This window comes from Microplitis mediator, chromosome 10 (assembly GCF_029852145.1).
Source record: "Microplitis mediator isolate UGA2020A chromosome 10, iyMicMedi2.1, whole genome shotgun sequence".
NCBI lineage: Eukaryota > Metazoa > Arthropoda > Insecta > Hymenoptera > Braconidae > Microplitis > Microplitis mediator.
This window is the reverse complement of record NC_079978.1, coordinates 15,860,378-15,883,951: the sequence shown is the minus strand read 5'-3', so window position 1 is coordinate 15,883,951 and position 23,574 is coordinate 15,860,378. Positions and strand designations below refer to the sequence as shown.

Here is a 23,574-nt window from a genome sequence, read left to right as displayed (position 1 = left end):
AGTGATAGTTTAATCGGCCATGAATTCCATTATTAAATTTGTAAAAATATTTGAACACAAAGTTGGAAAATTTTATCTAAGTTTTTTATAAAAACGAGCCACTTCTATTGAGTTGTATTTTCTTACAACTTTCTTTAATCGCAGGGTAGTTGTTGAATTATTAAGATATATGTATTCGTCTGGTTATACAAATCACGTTGATTCGTGTTATGAAGACGCCATTGAATGCTTTCGTTCAGCATTACGTAATATTCGTTAAAAAAATGTTAATCTTTTTTAACAAATAGTAATGATGAGTGTGAATGTAACTGACAAGTGAGAATTTTTTAAATTTGAGATCAAATATATAAAATGTAAATAGAATAAAAATAAAAAAATGCGCATTCAGATCAATGAAAAATCCGTTTGCGCATTTCTTTACATTTCATTATTTTAATTACTTCGTTCATTTATTTAAAATTCATACACTGTCTCATATCTTCGACATTCATACTCATATAGTAATGTGATAATAAAAATAATATAATTAATTTTATTTTTTCCTTTTTTAAATAAACGAAAAATTAACGCAAAATTTTCTTCAAGCTTTGCACGTCCAAGATCTATAAACTTCGATAAATGCATTTTTAAAATGAGTGTTAATGTGATAATACTTAAGTTAGCTGACATCTAATAATTTTTTGATTATTTTTAAAACGATAAATGATAAAAAAAAATATTTTTAGAAATTACACCTAGAGTTTTCTTGACTTTCTACAAGTGCATATTTAGTTTTTTATTTTTGTTATTGTTTGTTAAAAAAAAAAATATGAAAATTAGTAATTGTCTGTTAACTTTAGGATCATTGAATGAGGCAGACATGCGAAAATTTATAAATTTTAAGTAAATAAATAAATTAAATAGAATAATGAAATTTAAAAAAATGCGTGTCCTGATTTTTCAATTATCTAAATATTTAGGATTTTTCAATTTTTATTGTACTTATATTTTATTTATTTATTACAACATTTTTAAATTTCCAATTGTCAGATACATTTACTCATATTTTTCAATTAATTTGTTTATAATATATGACTTTTGTTTATAATAGCCCAAAAATCTATGAGTGTGAATGATTCTGAAGTTAGCAGACAATTTAAAATTTTCGTGTTTTTTTTTTTTCAACGAATCGATTACAAAAAAAAAAAATTAAAAAATTAAAAAACATAAAAACTAAAAAACGCATATGCAGAAAATTAAAAAATCTACAGGTGCAATTTTTTTTATTATTTATCGGTTTGAAGAAAATCCAAAACGTATTAGACATCGGCTAACTTCAGAATCATGAGTGTGAATGTAGCAGACATATGACAACTCGAAACTTTAACAATCGATATCTCTGCGAGAAACGCGAGTATACTTACCAGAAGTTAAAAAAGTGATAATGGCGCGTATTTAAAATATCTTTTCAGTTATTTTTGACTTTTTGTATCTACCGTTTTTCTAAAGCTATAATTTTAAAACTAAAACTTTCATGAGTTCTCTATAAATATATACACTGAAAAAAAGAAATATTTGTCCCAAATAAATCAATTTATTTGTGGCTTTTTTTTAATTATTTCTTGATGACCAATAAATATATTTGATACAACAAAATATGACAATTAATTCAAATAATTTTATAATTTGACGGAAATATATAATTTATTTGTGGTAAGCAATTGATATATTACCACAAGTAAAGATATTAAATTTGTGACAAATAACCGAAAATCTGGCGATACTATGCATATATTTGAAGCCCTTATTTATTTGTAGCAATTGGATCATTTCTTTACCACAAATAAATCACTTATTTCACGCAATTGAACTACTCAAATATATTAAATCTTTCTCACAATTAAATATTTATTTGGCCATATCCAAATATACGATATCTTTGGCTCGAATAAATCTTAGTTGGCTCAAATAAATCTTTTTTTCGGTGTATTGATAAAAATTAATAACATTTACTTATTTATATTATTTTTAGATGCTCTGCTCGTGCATTTTTGTTTTTATTCAATAAAATTATCAGAACACATATTTATCATAATAATAAATAAAATCAATTTAATGAAATAAAAAAAAAAAAAATTACGTTTGTATATCAGTGTAAATAGTAAAAAAATGAAAGTCACATGTTTGTATTTCTGAAGACTACATGTGTATTAAAATTTTATAAACATTTTTGTATTTGAATAATATACGTAAATTTTTTTATTTGAATAGTATATCATAAAAAAAAAATATTTTTTACTATTTGAAGTATGTCGAACTATTTATTAACTATATTTAAGAGCTCGAAAGAGCTCGAAAATGTATTCACAACAAAGTTTTCGAGCTCAAGGAGCTTGAAAATAGCGGGAAGTTTCAGGGCTGGCCCGCAGGGTCAACCGATAGACCGATTTTTTAAAAATTATTTTTAACGTCAAATGATTTATTTTGTTTCTATTCTTCAGTTCAAAATATTTATTTTCATTGAATATTTAATCATTTAAAAATTTAAAATACATTTTACATTATGAGTGTGATATAGCAGACATCAGACAAATTTAAAATTATTAATAAATCGAGTATCTAATTAATAAAATAAAATTTTTAAAAATGCGCATTCAAAAAATTTTGAAATTAATAGTCCTTTCTTTACAAATATTATTTTTTTAATTATTTATCTTATTTATTTATAATTTTAAAGTTGTCTGATGTCTGCTTCATTCACACTCGCTTTACATTAGTATTATTTAATAATTGTTAATATTTTCACCATGAATAAATGCAAGAAATAACTCATTTTATTTACTGTTCCGGTATTAGGACAACCGAATTCCCGTATTGGGACGAAGCTATTTCAGCGTTCCGGTATTGGGTCTTTTGGGTGTCATAGAAAAAATACTTTTTTTTTATATTAAATTTAAGAAAACTGAACTAATTTGATTATTTTTGAATAGGTAAATGTCTATTCTATGTGTTTATTTTAAAACGATAAAAGTCAGTCGTATACCCTTCGTCGTTCCGGTATTGGTACATTTACCTTAGTTGGTAATGCATAAAATTTCTTGATACAAATTAAAATTTTGTTGCGGGAAGAAATCCTTTTTTTCTGCGTATTTTATAAATTTAATAGTGATATTTGGACAGATACGTAGTGAATGCAGGTTGCTCGTATATATTACTTATATAAAAAAAATTTTTTAAATTTTAATGCACATGTAGTATTTAGGAATAGAAATATGTGCCTTTGATTTTTGTATTTGTATAAAATTATTTTTATAGGCATGTGTCAGTATAAAAATTGGTCAGATGGAAAAATAATTAATATTTATGAATATAATCTGAAAAATGAAAAAATTTAAAAGTGCACATGTATATTTTGTACATATAAAGACGTGCATTTTTTTTTTTTTTTTTTTTTTATTTCATTTACTTCATTTTCTTTATTATTATGATTAAATATGTTCTGATAATTTTTTTGCCAATAATATATGAAATCCTAGACTTTATAAATCTAAAAAATATATCGCTCATAGAAATATTGAGTATCAAAATAATAATATTATAAGTTACTGCTATTTATTCGTTATATTTAAATGAGATTAATTCACCTGCTTTAATAGTCTGCACTGTTAACAAAATATCCATGTAATTTAAGGTGTGAGATTCGATATTATCGTTGCGGTTTTTAGGGCAACTAGTTATTTTTTTCTATTAATAGTTTTCATTCTATTATCTCAATAGCAAAAAAAAATAATTTTGTTGCACCGTGATTTTTATATTTAATAAGTTTTTTTTATTGCTTAATATTATTTACGAGACACATAAGCAGCTTAATGACAAAACAATGCTTTATTGAAAAAATTTGATGATTTTGAAGCAAATAATTAAAGATTGAATTATTTGCAATAAATGAAAGAAAACTTCAAATTTTCACTTTAAAATTTTAGTAATTATTCATATGAAACAGAAATGGAATATAAAACTTTCTGATTACCTATATTTGTTATTAAGCATATAAATTTTCTATTTTATTGTTTTTGGTTTTATTGTAAAATTTATTATCCACCATTATTTTAGCCCCTTAACCGTCAAAAAATATGTTGCTAACTAGGCGTAACAAATTTTTCAAAGAAATTTTTTTTTTATTGTATCTAAAACTACGTACAAAATAAATATAAAAAGCCTGTAAAACGTTTCTGTTGTATCAAACTCGCTTATACAGTAAGGTAAGAAACCCAGTACCTAATCAGGGAACTATTACCCGTATCACCCATGTATTTGTCTATCTATATTCACTGAATTTTATTAAATATAGATGAACAAATACATGAAATGATCCAGTACTAGTTCTCTGATCGGGTATTAGGTCTTTTACTTTATTGAAAAATAAAATTTATCATCTTCCACATTATGAAGGCATTCGATTTAATCAAAGCATTACTTACTTAACATAAATACTTATAATATGAAAGAAAAATTATTAACTTGGATATTACATTTATGACTGACGAACTGAAATTATCATTACCCATTTTTAAACTTTTTTGTTACAACTTTTAATATATTCACAGATCAAAATGTTTCATTGTCGATATTGTCATTTTACAACGTCATTACTAAAACTTCATTTGGATCATCGTAAATTGCATTCATCTTTAAACACCAAATTCATTTGTGGTTTTAATAAATGCAACAAAATTTTTAAACAAGAAACATCCCTGAGAGCTCACTTATTTCGAACTCATAATCAGAGACTTAAAAAACCAAATTCTCAATTGAATAGATTCAGTCAAACTTCAGTCAGAACATTATTTTGTAGTATTTCAAGCTGTAGGAAAGAATTCGAAGACTTTCCTCGATTAATTAAACATTTAAAAGATCATATACGAGACGGATTAAGAATTCAGTGTCCTCATGTTAACTGCAAAAAATATTATACATTGGTTAATTCATTTGCATCGCATTTAAGTAAATGTCATAAATTGACTCCATTAAATGATCGAGTTACTATTCCAAATCCACCAATTTCACTTCTTCCCGAAAAGTTAATTGAATTACATGATGAATTTGACTATGATAATTCAAATAATTTTGACACAAATGTTAATGAATCTATATTATTAGATACAAATGAACTAGAAAACCAAAATCAATGTGATAATTTGTTTCTCCTAAATCTTGCTCAATTTTTTTTAAAGCTAGAAGCTAAATTTTTTATTCCCATATCAACCGTACAATGTATCGTAGAAGAAATTTGTAATTTGCAGGAACGAAACGAAACTATAATTAAATCAAATATATTAACACATTTAAAACAAACTCAATTATCCGCTGAAAGTGTAGATGATATTATAAATGAATGTTTTTCGAATGATACTTTCTTGAATGTCAAAAATAAATTAGAAACAAACTATAAACGTCGGAATTTTTATAAACAAAACTTTCCGTACGTTGATCCAATAGAAATCAAACTAGAAAATGATAAAAATAGTCATAAATTTTTCCATTATGTTCCAATTTTGGAAACTTTAGAGAAACAACTTAATCATCATAAATCGTTATCAATTGTACCACAATGTAATAAAAGTATCGCTGATAAGATTTTACGAAATTATACCGACGGTTCAGTGTTTAAAGAAAATGCTTTTTTTTCAAAAAATCCAGAAAATTTACAAATAATCCTATTTCAAGATGCGTTTGAAGTCGCAAATCCTCTTGGAAGTGCAAAGTCCAAGTATAAAATTATAGGAATTTACATGAATATTGGTAACTTTCCTGATCATGTTCAATCACGCACAAATTCAATGCAACTAGTTGCTTTATGTCGTGAGAAATTTTTTAATCATGAAAAAGTATATGGCAGAATTGTAGATGATTTAAAAAAATTAGAAGACGAGGGAATAAAATTATTAAATGGGAAAATTCTTAAAGGTTCCGTAGTTTTTATCTCTGGTGATAATTTGGGCAGTCATTCTCTGGGTGGTTTTCTTGAAAACTTCAGTAAAGCTAAATATTTTTGTAGATTCTGCCTTATGTCTAGAGTACAATTTCATCGTAAACAGGGTGCCTTAAAGTCTTACAGAGAACGATCTATTGTATCTTATGAAAAATCTGTTAAAAATGTTGAAAAATATAATAAACAAAAATCTTTACAAAAATTAAAGAACAAAAATAGTCGACGTCAAATCACCAAAACTGCTTATTCTTGCGAAGGTATTAAATTTAACTCCGCCTTTAACCGCCTGAAATATTATCATGTATGTTCACCAGGTTTACCACCTTGTTTAGGACATGATTTATTTGAAGGAGTAGTTGCGTACGATTTAAAATTATTTATTGATTACTTCATTAAAAAAAAGTGCTTCACATTGAAGGAACTTAATGACAGAATAGATTCGTTTAAATATTCGCAAGATGATCTTAAAGATAAGCCATGCACTATCTCAAAAACCGGACATAGAATTCTTGGTGGAGCGTGTCAAGTCTGGACATTTCAAAAATTATTCCCCTTAATGGTTATCGATAAAATTGATAATGTACTTGATGACGTTTGGAATTGTGTACTATTACTTAATGAAATTGTAGAAATTGTGTGTGCACCAGCTATTCATATTTCTTGCATTAGTTACCTAAAACTAATAATTGAAGAATATATTTTATTAAGATCAACTGCTTTCGATGAACCACTTCGTCCCAAGCATCACTATTTAACACATTATCCTAGTTTAATTTTGGCGTTCGGACCATTGATTAAAGTGTGGACTCTCAGATTTGAAAGTAAACATAGTTTTTTCAAGCAATGCATCCGGTTACTGCATAATTTTTTAAATATCACTAAATCCCTAAGTATAAAGCATGAATTGTTCCAAAGCTACATTCGAATGGGTGGTGATGCACAATGTGATACGGAAGTATTTAATTCTGTTGATTTTAATTTGTTTTTATATAACCAATCTATACAACAAATTGTAAAGAGTATAAGTTCTTATGAAACTTTGTTTGAGTGTAACGAAATAAAATTAAACGGTTTGTCGTATCGGAAACAAGATGCGATACTGGTTTTCCAGAAAGACTATCAATATGGAATTGAAATAGGAAAAATAATTATTATTTTACACAACGAAGATGAAATATTTTTTATTGTGGAGGTATTGGAAACAGAATTCGATCCTCACACTCGGAGATATGAGTTAGGCGAAACGTTACGCTACGAATGTGTACCTATAAAAGATTTATACAATACACAAAAACTCCATGTTTACAAAAATAAATCATCTACGATAGTCAAACCGAAATTTGGTTTTGTAACTTCATTTTTATAAATTTAAAAATTATTGTTTTTGTAGTAAATAATAAAAATCATTAGTGTACTTAGGATATGTATATTAGACTGATTCGAAAATTCGACCATTTTTTTATTTTTTAAAGACACTTTATAAATTTTTAGTAGGGTAAATAAAAGCGCCTGTTAAAATTAGAGTTGTTAATATCAATATTAAGTACTTCCTGATTGCAATTTTCCATTTCCCATTTAAATAACATGGGAAAAAAAATTTTTTAATTTAAAAATTTTACAATTCAACGAAATAGTAAACCAAAAAGGCCAACACAATTGTTTATAGAGATTTTAATTCTCTACTAAAAAAGCCTAGTAAATTTTTTATAAATTCGATATTTCAAAAGTTATTTGAGGTCAAAATTGAATTTATAGCATTTTTTCGTTTTTCCGAATATTTTGGTGGTTATCAGGCTTATTACAAAATGTTAGAGGACGTTCTTTATAAACCGATTCATTTCCAACAAATTATGTCTGATGAATTTTTCAAAATTCTTGAATGTTCTTTAGTTATTTGCATTAAAATTATAATCAGCCATAATCCGACTTTTGGAACTGAGTAATTTTAAATGCGAATAACTAAAGAGCATTAAAGAATTTTTATAAACTTGTAGACATAATTTATTCGGAATGGAACGGTTTCCAAAAAAGGTCTTATAACTTTTTTTAGTAAGTCTGATAGTTTCACTAAAAAAGTCGAAAAATTGAAAAAATCCTATAGATTCAACTGTGACCTCGAATAATTTTTGAAATATTGAATTAATAAAAAATTTATAAGAGAACTTTTTTTGTAAAGCATTTGTTTCTCTATAAAACAGCTGTAAAATTAAAAAATTAAAAAATTTTTTTCCCGTGTTATTTTAATGGAAAATAGAAAATTGCAATCAGGAAGTACTTTAATATTGATTTTAACTCTAATTTTAACGCATGTTTTTTTTACCCTACTGAAACTTTTGAAAGTGTGTCTTTGACATATAATAAATAGCCGAATTTTTTAATCAGCGTAATATTTATATACATATATATGTCTATAAATTACTCGGAATTAATAAAAATACAATAAACTGAAATGCTTCAACTTGTATTCTATTAAACATGCTTATAAATAAAGACAATTACATATAAAATTTAAATTGCACCCATAAATTATTGACTTCAATCAAAAAAATATTTTTTCACCATACCAGCACTGAAAAATTCAATTTCTGCCCTGTTGAGAGGGAAGAAAGACGTTTTTTTCTTTTATGAGAACATTAATGATAAAAATTAGCGCATACACCATTATCGTCCCAAGTGGAGACAAAAATTTAAACTTTCAGGTGTAAATCTGGTGAAAAATAGTATACACGTCACGTCGGAAGGTATGATGTTCCAATCTGCGTGTCTTTACCACCCTCGTCTTCGAAACGGGTAGGCAATTACACACGCGAAATTGGAATACCCTACTTTCTCCCTTGGTGTGTAATACACTATAGAATCGTTTCCGACTTTTATCTCAATATTGTTTATTCTATCATTTAAATGGACAGCTTGCTGAAATGCCGCTTTTCAAAGTTCGGACTTATAACCATCCCAAAAAAGTTTGCATCGAAGCTGAGAGCATAGCTGGCCTAATATCCAAAGCTATTATCAAACTGAAAATCACAACAAATGAGGAGTTTCAGGTACATATCTCAATATTTTTTTGCTATTAAACCAAATTTATTCAACAAGTTTTTCATTTTTCAACATGTTGATAAATACAAAAGATTGAAATAATTATATAATATTTTTTATTCAGTTGATTTATATTACATTACATTCTAAACTTAATGGAAATTTTCGTTTCATTCTAATCATAATTTTGAATCAGAATGATATTTTATTAGATCTAAAAACAAACTTTTTTTCATTTCAGATATACTTGGAGGATGGAACTGAAGTTGATGAAGATGATATGTTACTACAATTAGCTACTAACTCTAACTTGATCAATATACTGGTTATTTTGCCAGTAGGGTTAGAGTGGAATGATTCTTTTTCTAATCCGTTAGCAAATTCTTCAGCTACTTCATCAAACAGCTCATCATCATCTAGTAATATTGAAAAAATAATATTTTGATCATTTTTGGAGATCGTTATTTTGAAACAAAAAATTTTTCTTTTTTAGGATCCAATGGTAAAGAAGCTGAACGCGATAAGACTGAGGTTAATGTTAACATTAATCGAAATAAATTAGAATTGGAATTCCATTCAACATTACTTCCCAAATTTCCAACCAGATTGTTGGACGCATGTAAGAAAGGTAAAGTTCCTTTAACCAAAGACCGAAAAGACATGGTTGCAATTGTAGCCACATACATGCTCCAAGATCTTAAGGATTCCAGTCGGGGCACTGCATTAACTATTAGCCGTAAACTTGTAAAATTATATCCTGATTCATTTGAGGACAAAATTAATGGCAAAAGATTAGGATCCGGTGAAGGATCACTTAGCAAACAAATTTATCAGGCTGTTAATACTAGGAAATCAGTTAAAAAAAGAATAATTAATGAAGTCGAAACAGAAGGTGAGAATCTGCCAGCACCTCATCGAGATATTGGATTTTATGGGTGTGTAGATTCTCTACCAACTTTACCTGCATCAGATTCTGTAGACGTCCAAGAAGGAAAGAGGATAAAGTTAGTTGATGTTTTTAAAAATCCAAGTACAGAATCATTTGACATGGTCAAATTGATGGACGAGACATTCTCATTACTTCGCTCGCACATAAACGATAATACTGGATCGATAAACCCAGAATTATTTGATAACTGGCCGTACTTAAAAAGCCGCGAAGTATTATTAAGTCATGCATCCAGGCTTTTGGGTATACAAGTGCGTGAAACTTGGGATGCACAGTTAAATGCTAAATATACTTCGATATTGGAGTTTGTTCAATCCTGGGATACGGTTCGAAATTTTAAATTAAGAAAAACTAAAACGAAAAATACTGAATCTGGCAGTTCTAAACCTTCTGCGGACTAATTAAAAATGCAAGAGAAATAGCAGCAACACAAAATAATGATGCGCCTTTGATAAATATAGTGTTTCCTATCATCGCAAAATGGTTTAAAGAAGATGTTGACCTTTTATTTTTAACAATTGACGTATGTTTCATTTCCATTAAAATGTACTCATTAAAAAATACGATTCAAGCTGCTTAATAACAACATTTTTCGTTTTCAGCAAGATGACGATGATTTAGCTCTATGTGCTAAAGCAAAAAGCTTATGTCCTACTTTATTAGTGAAAGGTAACTAAACTCTTATCTTCAATTTTTTTTATGAAATTTTCAAAAAGTTGATGTGTTACAAATTTTATACAGTAATTTAAAACCTATGAAGATATATTCATGTAACAATTTTTTTTTTCTTCGCAGGAACATCTATTCATGATATTAATTTAAAAATGTTTGTAATTCTTGAAAAGAAAATCATTGTCCCAGTTGCTGGAAAATTCAATGACGGAATTTTAACAATAATGATGTTCTACTTCATATTGGGATACTCTTATCCAGAAAAAATTGCAAACACACTGGAAACAATTCAACGGTAAATAAAGAATATATTTAACTCTCCCATTTATCTTTTCAAGTAAATACACAAGTCCAACTCAATAATATATAAACTAACAAATAAATAAACAATTAAACTCTATCAAATATAAATTTATAATTGAAACACATCTCGTGGCAGTGGAATAAATTTTGGAATGTTGTATTTGATGTAATTTAAATAACGATCAAATTAGTGGCTTTTAAGATGCTTCGAAATTTCTAATTATTCTTAGTTTTTCGAATAGTTTGTAAAATACTCAAGTGACTAATCGTAAAATACAATTTACAAAGTTAATGAGATTTTCATTGCTGCTAAGAGTATTTTAATCTTGTAATTTATTTTGAAGACTAGTAGGATGGTTATTTGACTTTTTCTACCAAATTTCATAAAAATTTTCGCAGAAAATTTATAGATTTAAATTAACATAATAGCAGTAATTAAAAGGGTTTACTGAAATCAAAAACAGGTCAAATTTTGTGATTGATCAATCTAGTAAATGAAAATTTCTAAAAATAAGAGAAAAATCCCAGTATCGAATCGAATCTAACTTCGAATGAAAACAAGACAAACTACATCCAGATCGATTTTCGATGCGATACACACGGTGTAACGAACTGAAAGTTGATATCTTTGATAGTATTTACTATCGATAAAAATTATTTATAAATGCTAAAATTTCAAAAAAATTCGATAGCTCGTAAAGTTTAAATAGATATACATTAGACTGATTAAAAAAAATCGACTATTTTTTTTTTTTGAAATCCCGCATTGAAATATTTCTAGAGTACCAAATGAAGACGTCTATGAAAACCAGAGCTCTTAATTTTAATATTTAGAGGTCGCGCATCGCAGATTTCTATTTTCCACTTGAATAACACGGGAAAATTTTTTTTTTTTTTTTAATTTTCTAGCTCACAAACCAATCAACGGATTTTTGTGTATGAAATTGAATGCTCTGCAAAAAATAACAATATCATTTTTTGATAAATCCATTTGTTCTAAAATTATTTGTGCTTGAAGTCAAATTTATAGTAAATTTCGAGATCTTTTTACTTTTCCGGCGAAACTATCAGACTTACTACAAAATATTGTGAGAACTTTTTTGTAGGTAACTTTATTCTTGACAAATTATTACCAATAAAGTTTTTCGAAATTCCGCATTGTTAGGTAGATTTTTTCTAAAATCTAGGCATGGTATTCGTCCTCACAGTCGATTTTCCATGTACCTGACGATCGGAACTTATTTCACGCAACGAAAGTTTAAAAAATTTATGTAATTTGACTGCTTAAAGGTGACTTAAGGGGTAATGTGGGGTGGCTGCGAATTTCGGCTGACATTCTAGCACCCATGCGAAACATTTCGGAAATCTAGATCCAGAAGTTTTTTTATTTTCGTTTCGCAAAAAACGTTCAGATCTTCAGGTACACGATTTTTAAGAAATTATCATAACCTATCATAATTGGTTGATTGGAGTTCAAAAATACCATTCGTTAAAAAATTTATATATGCACGTATAATATATATATAGGTCACCAAATAAAATTTTTTTTTGAGTGTGACCCCAGCGGATTTTGTGCAAATTTTGTGGAATGATTCTCTACATCAGAATAAAGATTCGCTGAAGAGTTGAGCTCTTAATATTGAGTACTTTCACAGTCATGATTTTTTTAATTTTGACGGTTTTTTTTTTTTACTTTTTCATTAAATTTTTTCTATAGTAAAAACATTTTCTATAAAAATACAAGCATTACAATTTTTTTGTAAAAAATTCGCAGCTTTCCGATAAAAATATTCATTTTCCACTATAAGTAATGGAAGACCCTCGAAACTTTAATTAAAGTGAAAAAAGTGATTTTTCTCGCCTTGTGACCATTTTTACTTTAAATTTGATATTTTTTTCTGAAAGCTGAGAATTATTTACCTGTAATGTGTAATATACATGTATTATGTAATTTGAAATATTTCTGTAAATTTTTGAGTTTAATAATTACCAAAAACTTCATGACTGACTAGTATGAAAAAAAACTGACAAATAAGTACGCGAGGTGTTACGGGACACTTAACAGAATCTAAGATTCTCACGCTTTGTACACAAAATCCAATTATTAATCAATATAATGTTACACTGTAAAAAATTCGTGGAGTGAATGCGGGTTAAATCCGGAGTAAATGAATTTTTAATTGTTCACTCCACTCAGAGTGAAATTCACTCCGAAGGAGAGTTTTCGCGGAGTAGTTAATTTTTTATTAATTTTATTTCTCCGGAGTGAAATTCACTTAGGAGGGGAGTTTTGAAAATATTATTAATAAACAATAACTCCGCTAAACAAAATCTCGCACACACACCCGCACACACCCGAATACACGTACACACCCGAACACACACGCGTACACACACATTCGCAAACACATACGCACACACCCAAACACACACACGCACACATTTGCACAAACACGCTCTCGCGCTTCCACACACACGTACGCACTCGCGCGCACACACACACACACACCCTGTTTAATGGTTTAATATAAATTAATTTAAATGTTAAAACTCCGGACCGGAGTGAATTGAGAGTGAAATAAAATCTGCGTCACTCCGAGATCACTTCGCTAAAAAAAAAACTTACAATTCACTCCGCATGCGGAGTGATTTTTTTTAAAACTGCGGAGCTTCAAGTGGCGAAGTGAATTCGGATTGAAATTAAATCCGGATTCACTCCCGATTTTTTACAGTGTATTTTAATATAGTAGTCAATAGTTATATTCAGTCATTTTTAGTAGTACAAAAATAATAGTATTTATTTTCAAAATTGAAAAATTATTTACATTCAATATACAATACAATAGTCAAGTCATCATATTCTATCATCGAAGCAATGGGTTTGTTGTAGCTGAAATAAGTGAGAAATAGTTGTCATTCTACTTTATTGATATATCAAGAAAAAATATCGTCAATTGTTGTAACATACTTAATAGTAGATTGCGCCGGATTATTATTCATAATTATACTATCTACACTCTCTGCCCCGTTCAGCCGATGTTTTTAGTTGATTAGTCACGTTAACTAAAATTTAGCGCAATTAAATATTAAATGCGAAATTTTTAATTTCACAAATAAAGTTTAATGCTTTTGAAGAATAATTTAAAGACTGAATCATTAATAATCTTTTAACGACAATATCGTCATAAATACTAATTGTTGACTTCACATGAACAAAGAAATCATTAAAATATTGTGTGCAACTTAACCTAATTATCTTGTATATATTAAAATTTCTTTTGACCATATCTGATTTCGAATTTATGACAATATTAAACTCCGAGAAGAAACAATGTTGCTGAGAAATATTTTTTGAAACAAGGATATATATTTTTTATACTTATATAGAACATACACTAATGCAAAAAATTAAAGGAGCAGAAAAATTTTATAAATTTTTTAGTGATTTTTGGAAGGCTGTAACTTGGTGAAAAATGATCGTATCGAGATTTAAAAAAAGCATATTACAGCTTGAAATCTCTAGTTTTGGTGCATTTTTTTCAAAATTTCTTAAAAGCTCCAGATATTGCGCAAACATGAGAAATACCGCGAGACAAAAAATTTCTAAATTTTTTTTTTTTTTCCGAAGAGCCCACGGACCGCGAAAAAATTCTTTCAACTAAACGAATGCATAGTTCGTTTAGCAAATTTATTCAGCTTCAATTTGGTTTATTTTGTAACCTCGTAGGACGATTTGTCGCAGAGATATCGGCCTTCAAGCAGAAAATGATCATTTTGGTTTGATCATCGATATTTCAGGTACCAATGATCGCACAGAAAGTTTAAGGGCGGCAGTAAAAACTTGAATAAATTCCCTATAAGACCCTGTCATCATTTTTTAAAAAAAAATTTTTTTTTACACAGAAAAAAAGGTTGACTTGGCCCAAGATAATTTTTGCCTTCATTTTTTTATTCTTGGGCTGAGTAATTGGGTTTTTTTAATCCGAGAACATTTTCTTCGACTAATATTATAAAAATATTGTGTCAAGAATAAATAAATTTTAATTCAAGTTAAATAATCTTGATTCAAGAATAATTATTTTAAATCAAATTTATTTTGTTTCCAACCAAGTAAAAAAAACTATCAAAACAAGATACTTTTCTGTCTTGGTTGGTGAGTATAGTAAATTGTCACAATATATATCAACATCTCAAACCAAGAACTTTTTTTGCGTGGCAGAAGAACATTTACTCTCAGTTTGAGAAAACTACATTATCGACTCAAGACAACGGTCTATTGGAATGAGAAAATTTTAATTTTGATTTAAATAAATTATAATCTTAACTTAATAAAATAACTTTTCTTGAATCATGCAAATATTTACTTCACGGAAGACATAAAATTCTCCCATTGATGATTTTTTTTCTTGACTTAAAAAAAATGTAGTCTCGATTCAAGAAAATAAATGACTCTACTTGAAAAAATATATCGTCCTATATTTTTGAGTAAATTTAACTTAGTATAAATATTAAATGTTGTGAAGCGGGAAATTATATGTGTATATTCAGAATATCACGATGCGCCAGTGGAGGGGATAAGAAATAAACATCCTCGATTAATGGTTTATGAACAACTTAAGAAAAAATAAATGGTTTTGCTCATGGTAGGAATCGAACCCAGACCGATTCGGCATCACGCGAGAGCTTTACCAGTTATGCTATCCGATCATTCCCTCAACTCCGTTTATTTTACCCATATGCAGTAAGCGTACTGTACAATGTAGAGTCTACACTACCGCCACTTTAGTATAGTACAGTTAGCTTTCCCAAGAGAATTTTTGCGTTGGGCCGTGAACGCAGTTGCTGTTGGTTCAAACGTCTACGCTCACTCGCCGCAACACAACAAAATACTTGAACCAAAATATTTTTTACCATTGAGTCGAGTACTTTTAATTCTTGACTCGAGTCACAAATTATCTCGTTTCAAAATAAATTATTCTTAAACAAAGAATATTTTACTTTTCGGACAATTGATTATATATTGGGGCAAAATATTTATTTTTCTCACTTTAAGAAAATATTTCTTACTTCAAGGAACATATATTATATCGGGTGAATAAAAAAAAAATCTTATGCCAAGATGACTAAATTTAAGAAAATTTTGTTCTTGAACCAAGAAAATTTTCGTTTTCATTCAAAATTGCAAAAAATATTCTTGCGGCAAGAAAAAATTTCTTGCGCCAAGATAACCTTTTTTTCTGTGTATTTTTAACATCCATTAGAAGTAAGCACAAAAAAATGACTTTTTCTTTATCCCTTAGTCGAAAGTACGCACTTCCCTCCCTAATTTTAAGGCCTAAAGTCTCATTTCCCTCTCCTAGTGGAGTTACACGCGCCCCACTTACATCGCCGGGAGCAAAAAATTTTTTCGTGCCTACGGAAACAGCCGGCTGCTGCCATCTACTGAACGTCTACCACTTTATCAATAAAATTTTTGACGATAACATCATAGATCGTTGCTTTATTTATATGTACGTCAGTGTTTTCGTGTCTCGTTGTTTGTGATATTTTAAGTAAACAGTGTACTTGCAATAATAAAATGACTGAAAAAGTATCATCTGATGACTCTATGGACGAGGATGAGGTGATAAAAGATTTTGATGCAGAGGCGAGGTTAATTATTGAAAGTTTATGTATTCATTTATATATTATTTATTGGCAGGAAAAAAATCTTGTTCATAGGCATAAATTTATTTCTTTCGAAAAAAAATAATTATTTTTTATTTTTATTTTTTATAAGTATAATTATGTCTTTTTTTTTGTTTTGTTTTTGATGCCTGCCCCCGCCGACCAGACGCACTCGCTTCGCTCGTGCTTTCAAATGTCGCGGGGCAGGCATCAAAAACGCAACAAAAAAAAAAAGGGAAACGGAAAAAAATTAAAGTTTTATGTATGTCCGAAAGAGGCGCGTCAATAGGGAGCAAATAAAAAAAACATGGCCGACCTGTCAGCTGAAGGCAGAACGTGGTTGTGTTGTTTATAGTATTCAAAAATGTAATTAATAAACGTACTTTCGACCAGGTATAAAGAAAAATCGTATACACCACACGGGAAGATAGTTAAAAGCCCTGCCCTGTGTGTCATGATGCCCTCGGCTTCGCCTCGGGCATCATATCACACAGGGCAGGAATTTCAACTTTCTTCCCTTGTAGTGTAATATACTATTTTTGGTTTTTTAGTAAATCAACCGCTACTCTGCAAATATCGATAAAAAAAAATAATGTTGCCAGGGAGTTTTTCAGCTTAATGTACCCCCAAGACCCCTGTAAATTTTTAAATTGATCCATCGAACCGTTTTTTGGGAATCATCGATCAAATTTTTGCTAAACAATTAAAGGAGCAAGTTTTGTTCCTTTAATTGTGTAATCATAATCAAAATTAAAAAATTATTTTTTTTGGACTTTTCTCAAAGTTTTGCGTTGGTAACTCAGAAAATGCATGGAAATGACAAAAAAAATAAAAAATTTCCAAAAAATGTCAAAAATATCGAAGAAAAAAGAAAAATTGAAACTTTTTTTTTTGTTATAAATTTTTTTTTTTGACATTTTTTGGAAATTTTTTATTTTTTTTGTCATTTCCATGCATTTTCTGAGTTACCAACGCAAAACTTTGAGAAAAGTCCAAAAAAAATAATTTTTTAATTTTGATGATGATTACACAATTAAAGGAACAAAACTTGCTCCTGTAATTGTTTAGCAAAAATTTGATCGATGATTCTTAAAAAACGGTTCGATGGATCAATTTAAAAATTTACAGGGGTCTTGGGGGTACATTAAGCTGAAAAACTCCCTGGCAACATTATTTTTTTTTATCGATATTTGCAGAGTAGCGGTTGATTTACTAAAAAACCAAAAAAAAGTCATTTTTTTGTGCTTACTTCGAATGGATGTTAAAAATAAAAAAAAATTTTTTTTTCAAAAAATGATGACAGGGTCTTAAAGGGAATTTATTCAAGTTTTTACCGCCGCCCTTAAACTTTCTGTGCGATCATTGGTACCTGAAATATCGATGATCAAAGCCAAAAGGATCATTTTCTGCTTGAAGGCTGATATCTCTGCGACAAATCGTCCTACGAGGTTACAAAAAAAGCAATTTGAAGCTGAATAAATTTGCTAAACGAACTATGCATTCGTTTAGTTGAAAGAATTTTTTCGCGGTCCGTGGGCTCTTCGAAAAAAAAAAAAAAAATTTTAAATTTTTTGTCTCGCGGTATTTCTCATGTTTGCGCAATAACCGGAGCTTTTAAAAAATTTTGAAAAAAATGCACCAAGACTAGAGATTTCAAGCTGTAAAATGCTTTTTTGAAATCTCGATACGATCATTTTTCACCAAGTTACAGCCTTCCAAAAATCACTAAAAAATTTATAAAATTTTTCTGCTCCTTTAATTTTTTGCATTAGTGTGTAATTCTTGTTACAAGAGTGAATTGATATGATATATTCGATTTTCGTTTTATTCAATTTTAATCATTCTCGGGTCTATCAGGAACTGTGAAATCAAGTTTTCATTTTCTTTTCTCAAGAAATTCTTCTCATGCAAAATATAATATTTATTTACAAGATTATCTGAAAATTATTCTTGAGTCAAGAAAATCTGTTCGGAGCAATAGTATACTTTTCTCTCAGTGCAGATATTTTGGATGGTATTATATCATATTTCGTCATAATTTCATTGTCTACTCATTTTAACCATTGTTGTTTTACCCTGATTTGTTACCTTAGCGATAACTCATAATCATTTTGTTATGCTCTCAGTTCTGTTATTTCAAATAAAATGATTAATAATATAATTACGAATGTAATTTTTGTAGATTTTTCATGAACGTCAATCCACCGACAGGCTCCAAATCCCAAAGAACTCATGATGGGAAGAAAAAACGAATTACGCCGTATAGCCCGAAAGTTCTCTCTTTGGCAAAAGAGATTGAAAATATAATACCAGAAGCTACCAGTACTGAGGAAGAATAAAGGATTCGTATTGCGTAGTAGTTTATTAAACAGTTACTACTTCTTTTTTCAAATCATAAAGATTATTATTATCATCATAACTAATGGAAATAAAGATTCATTCTAATAAGTATTGTGTTACAAACTTCTTATATAAAAAAAAACCTTTTGTCTATATATAACATAATATACAGCCGAAAATCGATAAATCAAACAAACGTTCGAATTTTTTAGGAATTTTTAGCATGAATTTAATCGGCTAGAATTTTTTTAATCCAATAAAAAACTAGTTTCAGAAGCTTGACGCATGTGGTTTTATGGTCTAGAAAGTCCTTGATTTTATAAATCATCGTAACTAAGACATCATAAAAAGCCAGTCGATAAAAAACTTTTGGAATCGTCAAGTATAATTTGCAGATGTATCTATGTAGTAATTTGAATAGACAGATTTGGATTCTCTTAAGAATTCGTGTGCAGTATTTTTATAAAATGTGATTTGTAAAATTACCAAAGAGTAGTGTTGTAAATTTAAAATCATGTCGTGGAAAGACACTTATTTCGATCAGTAATTTTTAGACATATCTGTGTAACAATTTGAATATACGGATTTGAATATTTTTTATAAAACTATGTGTAGTATTTTTATGGATCGTACTTTGTAAGTTCACTAAGCTGTAGTGTTTTTAATTTAAAACCATGTTGTTGAAAGACACTTATTTATGTAAGTAGTTTTAAGATACATCTGTGTGATAATTTGAACAGACGGATTTGAATATGTTTTCAGAAACCATGTGTAGTATTTTTACAAACCGTCGTTCACAAATTTACTAAGCACTAGTTTTTTAAACTTGAAATCATGTTGCTGAACAGACACTTACTGTTAGTAATTTTCCGACTTATCTGTGTCATTATCTGAACAAACGGATTTAAATATTCTTTACAAGACCATGTGCGGTTTTTGTACGAAACGTGATTTGTAAATTTACCAAGCAGTAGTATTGTAAATTTAAAAATCGTGTTGCTGAAAGTCACTTACTTGTGTTAGTAATTCTCAGACTTATCTGTGTAATAATTTGAATAGACGGATTTGAATATTCTTAACAAAACCATTTATGGTATTTTTACGAAACGTGATTTGTAAATTCACCAAGCAGTAGTGTTGTACATTCTAAATCATGTTGCTGAAAAACACTTAGTCCTGTTAGTAATTTTCAGAGTTATCTGTGTAATAATTTGAATAGACGGATTTGAATATTCTTTACAAAACCATGTATGGTATTTTTACGAAACGTGATTTGTAAATTCACCAAGCAGTAGTGTTGTACATTCTAAATCATGTTGCTGAAAGACACTTACTTCGGTTAGTAGTTTTCAGACTTATCTGTGTAATAATTTGAATAGACGGATTTGAATATTCTTTACAAAACCATGTATGGTATTTTTACGAAACGTGATTTGTAAATTTACCAAGCAGTAGTGGTGTAAATTCTAAATCATGTTGCTGAAAAACACTTAGTCCTGTTAGTAATTTTCAGAGTTATCTGTGTAATAATTTGAATAGACGGATTTGAATATTCTTTACAAAACCATGTATGGTATTTTTACGAAACGTGATTTGTAAATTCACCAAGCAGTAGTGTTGTACATTCCAAATCATGTTGCTGAAAGACACTTACTTCGGTTAGTAGTTTTCAGACTTATCTGTGTAATAATTTGAACAGACCGATTTGAATATTCTTTATAAAACCATGTGTGGTATTTTTACGAAACTAAATTTGTGAATTTACCAAGCACTAGTGTTGTAATTTTAAAATCGTGTAATGGAAGTATACATTTGCAACTTAGTAAATTAAATAATTGTCATTGTATGTTAAAGTTCAAATACTGTATATGCAAGGAACTTCCTATACATTTTTAGTAAAAATCTACTTTTTTTTTTAACAGTGTACGTACGTACGTACGTACACACATACATACACTCGGACATCATCGTGAAATTAGTCAGGATAGCTTCCTAAGACCTCGAAACGTCGACATCTGATGGAAATTCGATTTTCGTAAATCGGACCGAAACCAATAACTTCCCGAATTTTTGAAAATTTACAATTTTCTTAGCGGGAAGTTAAAAATCGATCTGTCAGTTGACCCTGCGGGCCAGCCCCAAAACTTCCCGCTGTTCTCGAGCTCGTTGAGCTCGAAAACATTCTTGTGAATACATTTTCGAGCTCTTCGAGCTCGCAAATACTTTTGTATGCCATTGTTTTGTAAAAATCCATTTTTTAGCATTTCCTTCTCCCACGATATCTTGCGAACGAATTAACCGATTTTGATGGTTGAGGTGGCAATCGACGCGTTTTATCAAGTTTTGAAGCTGATCAAATTTTGAAATTGATTTATTTAGCCATTTTTGAGAAATTTAAAAAAAAAAAGGAAATTTTTTTTTTGAATTCTTTCGTCAACGGTTTCTCTTGAACGAATGAACCGATTTTGATGGTTGAGGTGGCATTCGACGCGGCTTATAGAGTTTTAGAGCTGATTAGATTTTGGAATCAATCCATCGAGCAAATTACAAGTTATCCAAAAAAAACATTTTCGAAAAAATTTTATTTTTGAAATATCTCTGAACGCACCCTACCGATTAAGTTCAAATTTTTACGGCTTCAAGACATTAACAAGCCGCGTCGAATGACACCTCAATGATCAAAATCGGTTCATCCGTTCAAGAGTTATGAATATTTACAGACATACACGGAGAAAAAAATATCGCCAGAATGACTATCCAATGTATCCTCAAATGACGTATCGTCAGAATAACGATTCGTGTACCTAAATTAGGAATACTCTCATATTAATTTAATAATCTATAGTATCGTTAAAGTAAAGATACGTTTTTGGGTTAGGTTAAGTATTCGTTTATTTAATTTAACAATACGACGAATAGCCTTTGTAACGATATGTAGTTTCGTTAATATAAGTATCTGTATTGCCAGCGTGAGGATCCGTATAGCTAAATTGGCTATACGTATCATCGTTCTCGGTTGCCGGATGCCTAAATACAGAGTTTGCGCAATAGTCATGTCAGCGATTCATAAAATGCCTAAAATAAGGATACGGATCGTCATTTTGACGATCCACTGTGAGGATACTCTGTATAGCTGAATTGGCTATACGGCGTATCGTTAAGTCAGATGACTATACAGCGTATAGCCAGAATAGCGATACGTATACTTAATCTGGCGATATTTTTTTCTCCGTGTACATACATACGTACGTACACACATACATACACTCGGACATCATCGTGAAATTAGTCAGGATAGCTTCCTAGGACCTCGAAACGTCGACATCTGATGGAAATTCGATTTTCGTAAATCGGACCGAAACCAATAACTTCCCGAATTTTTGAAAATTTACAATTTTCTTAGCGGAAGTTGAAAATTTTTTCATAGTCTTTATAACGAAAAACTAAAATGAAAAATTTTCGCGTGTGTTTTAAATGGAAAAGGGGACCCCCCTTTGTGATAGCTCAATTTTAAAGATATCTGGCTGAAATTTCGTGAGGATTCTTTTTATAATATGGAGTAACTTTTGAGCCCACAAGACGTTAAAAAAAAATATTTTTTTATTTTGGGACACCCTAATGATTATATACGATCTTATATATAATCATATATAGGGGAGAGTGGGGCAGAGCGGCCCCCCTGAAATTTTGACCAAAAAAAAAATTTTTTTTTTTTCGACTAATTACTATAATTCCGATATGTTTGCGCATTTTTATCCCTACGCATGACATTTGGGGCAAAATGGACAAGCCCAAAATTTTGAAAAAGTGATTTTTTCATATTATTATCGTCAAATTAAAAAAAAATTATTATAATATTCCACATTTCTAGCCCTACGCATAACACCTGGGGCAAAATGGACCAGCCGAAACTTCCGGAAAAATTATTTTGTCATATTTTTCGGCCGTTTCTCTATGTAAGAGGCAAATTTGGTCACTAAAAATTTATAAAAATTAAATTTATTTTTTTAGTTGATAAATTTTTGAAATAAAGTAAAACTATCGAATCGATTTTTTTTTTTTTTATTAAATAACAATTAGTAATTATGGTAATCGAGAGTGAACGATTTATTATACTTTAAAAAATTTTTTTCGAGTAATATAAAACCAAAAATAGTTGTCAAGAGAAAAAAATACATTCTTAATGATGAAAACAATTTAAAAAAAAAAAAAACGAAAAAAAAAAATTTTTTATCACTTTTTGGAGGGGGGCCGCTCTGCCCCACATAAATAAATTTTTATTTTTCAGAATTTTGGTAAAATGTCCATAAATTTGTTCGAAATAGGACAAAAGTAAAGTGATCTTATGGTTGAAAGCCACAAAAAATAATAATTGGCTAAGGGGGGCCGCTCTGCCCCACCCTCCCCTACTCATATATAATCAGATAAAATCATTTTTTATCGGGATTGGAATCATTTCTATGCTACATTGGAATTATTATAACTTCGATGAAGCTGCTTCCAATTAAAGGTAGTAAGGTTAATATTAAAATAAGGTTTTATAATAAAAAAATTAGGTTATTTACTTAATAATAAATAAATTTTGTATTGATTTAAAAAATTTTTAAATAAAACAATAAATATTAACATTAACATA

At 29.0% G+C, this 23,574-nt stretch overlaps 1 protein-coding gene across 1 annotated transcript; it reads left to right on the top strand.

The window, feature by feature from the left end:
* The first annotated feature begins 8,884 nt into the window (after positions 1-8,884).
* LOC130676102 (uncharacterized) lies at positions 8,885-18,960 on the top strand. The gene is made up of 6 exons (XM_057482101.1): positions 8,885-9,015; positions 9,249-9,426; positions 9,501-10,479; positions 10,559-10,625; positions 10,752-10,923; positions 18,781-18,960. Exons 1-3 carry the CDS (start codon positions 8,890-8,892, stop codon positions 10,355-10,357), a joined length of 1,161 nt encoding a protein of 386 aa, XP_057338084.1. The 5' UTR covers positions 8,885-8,889; the 3' UTR covers positions 10,358-10,479; positions 10,559-10,625; positions 10,752-10,923; positions 18,781-18,960.
* Positions 18,961-23,574: the final 4,614 nt, after the last annotated feature.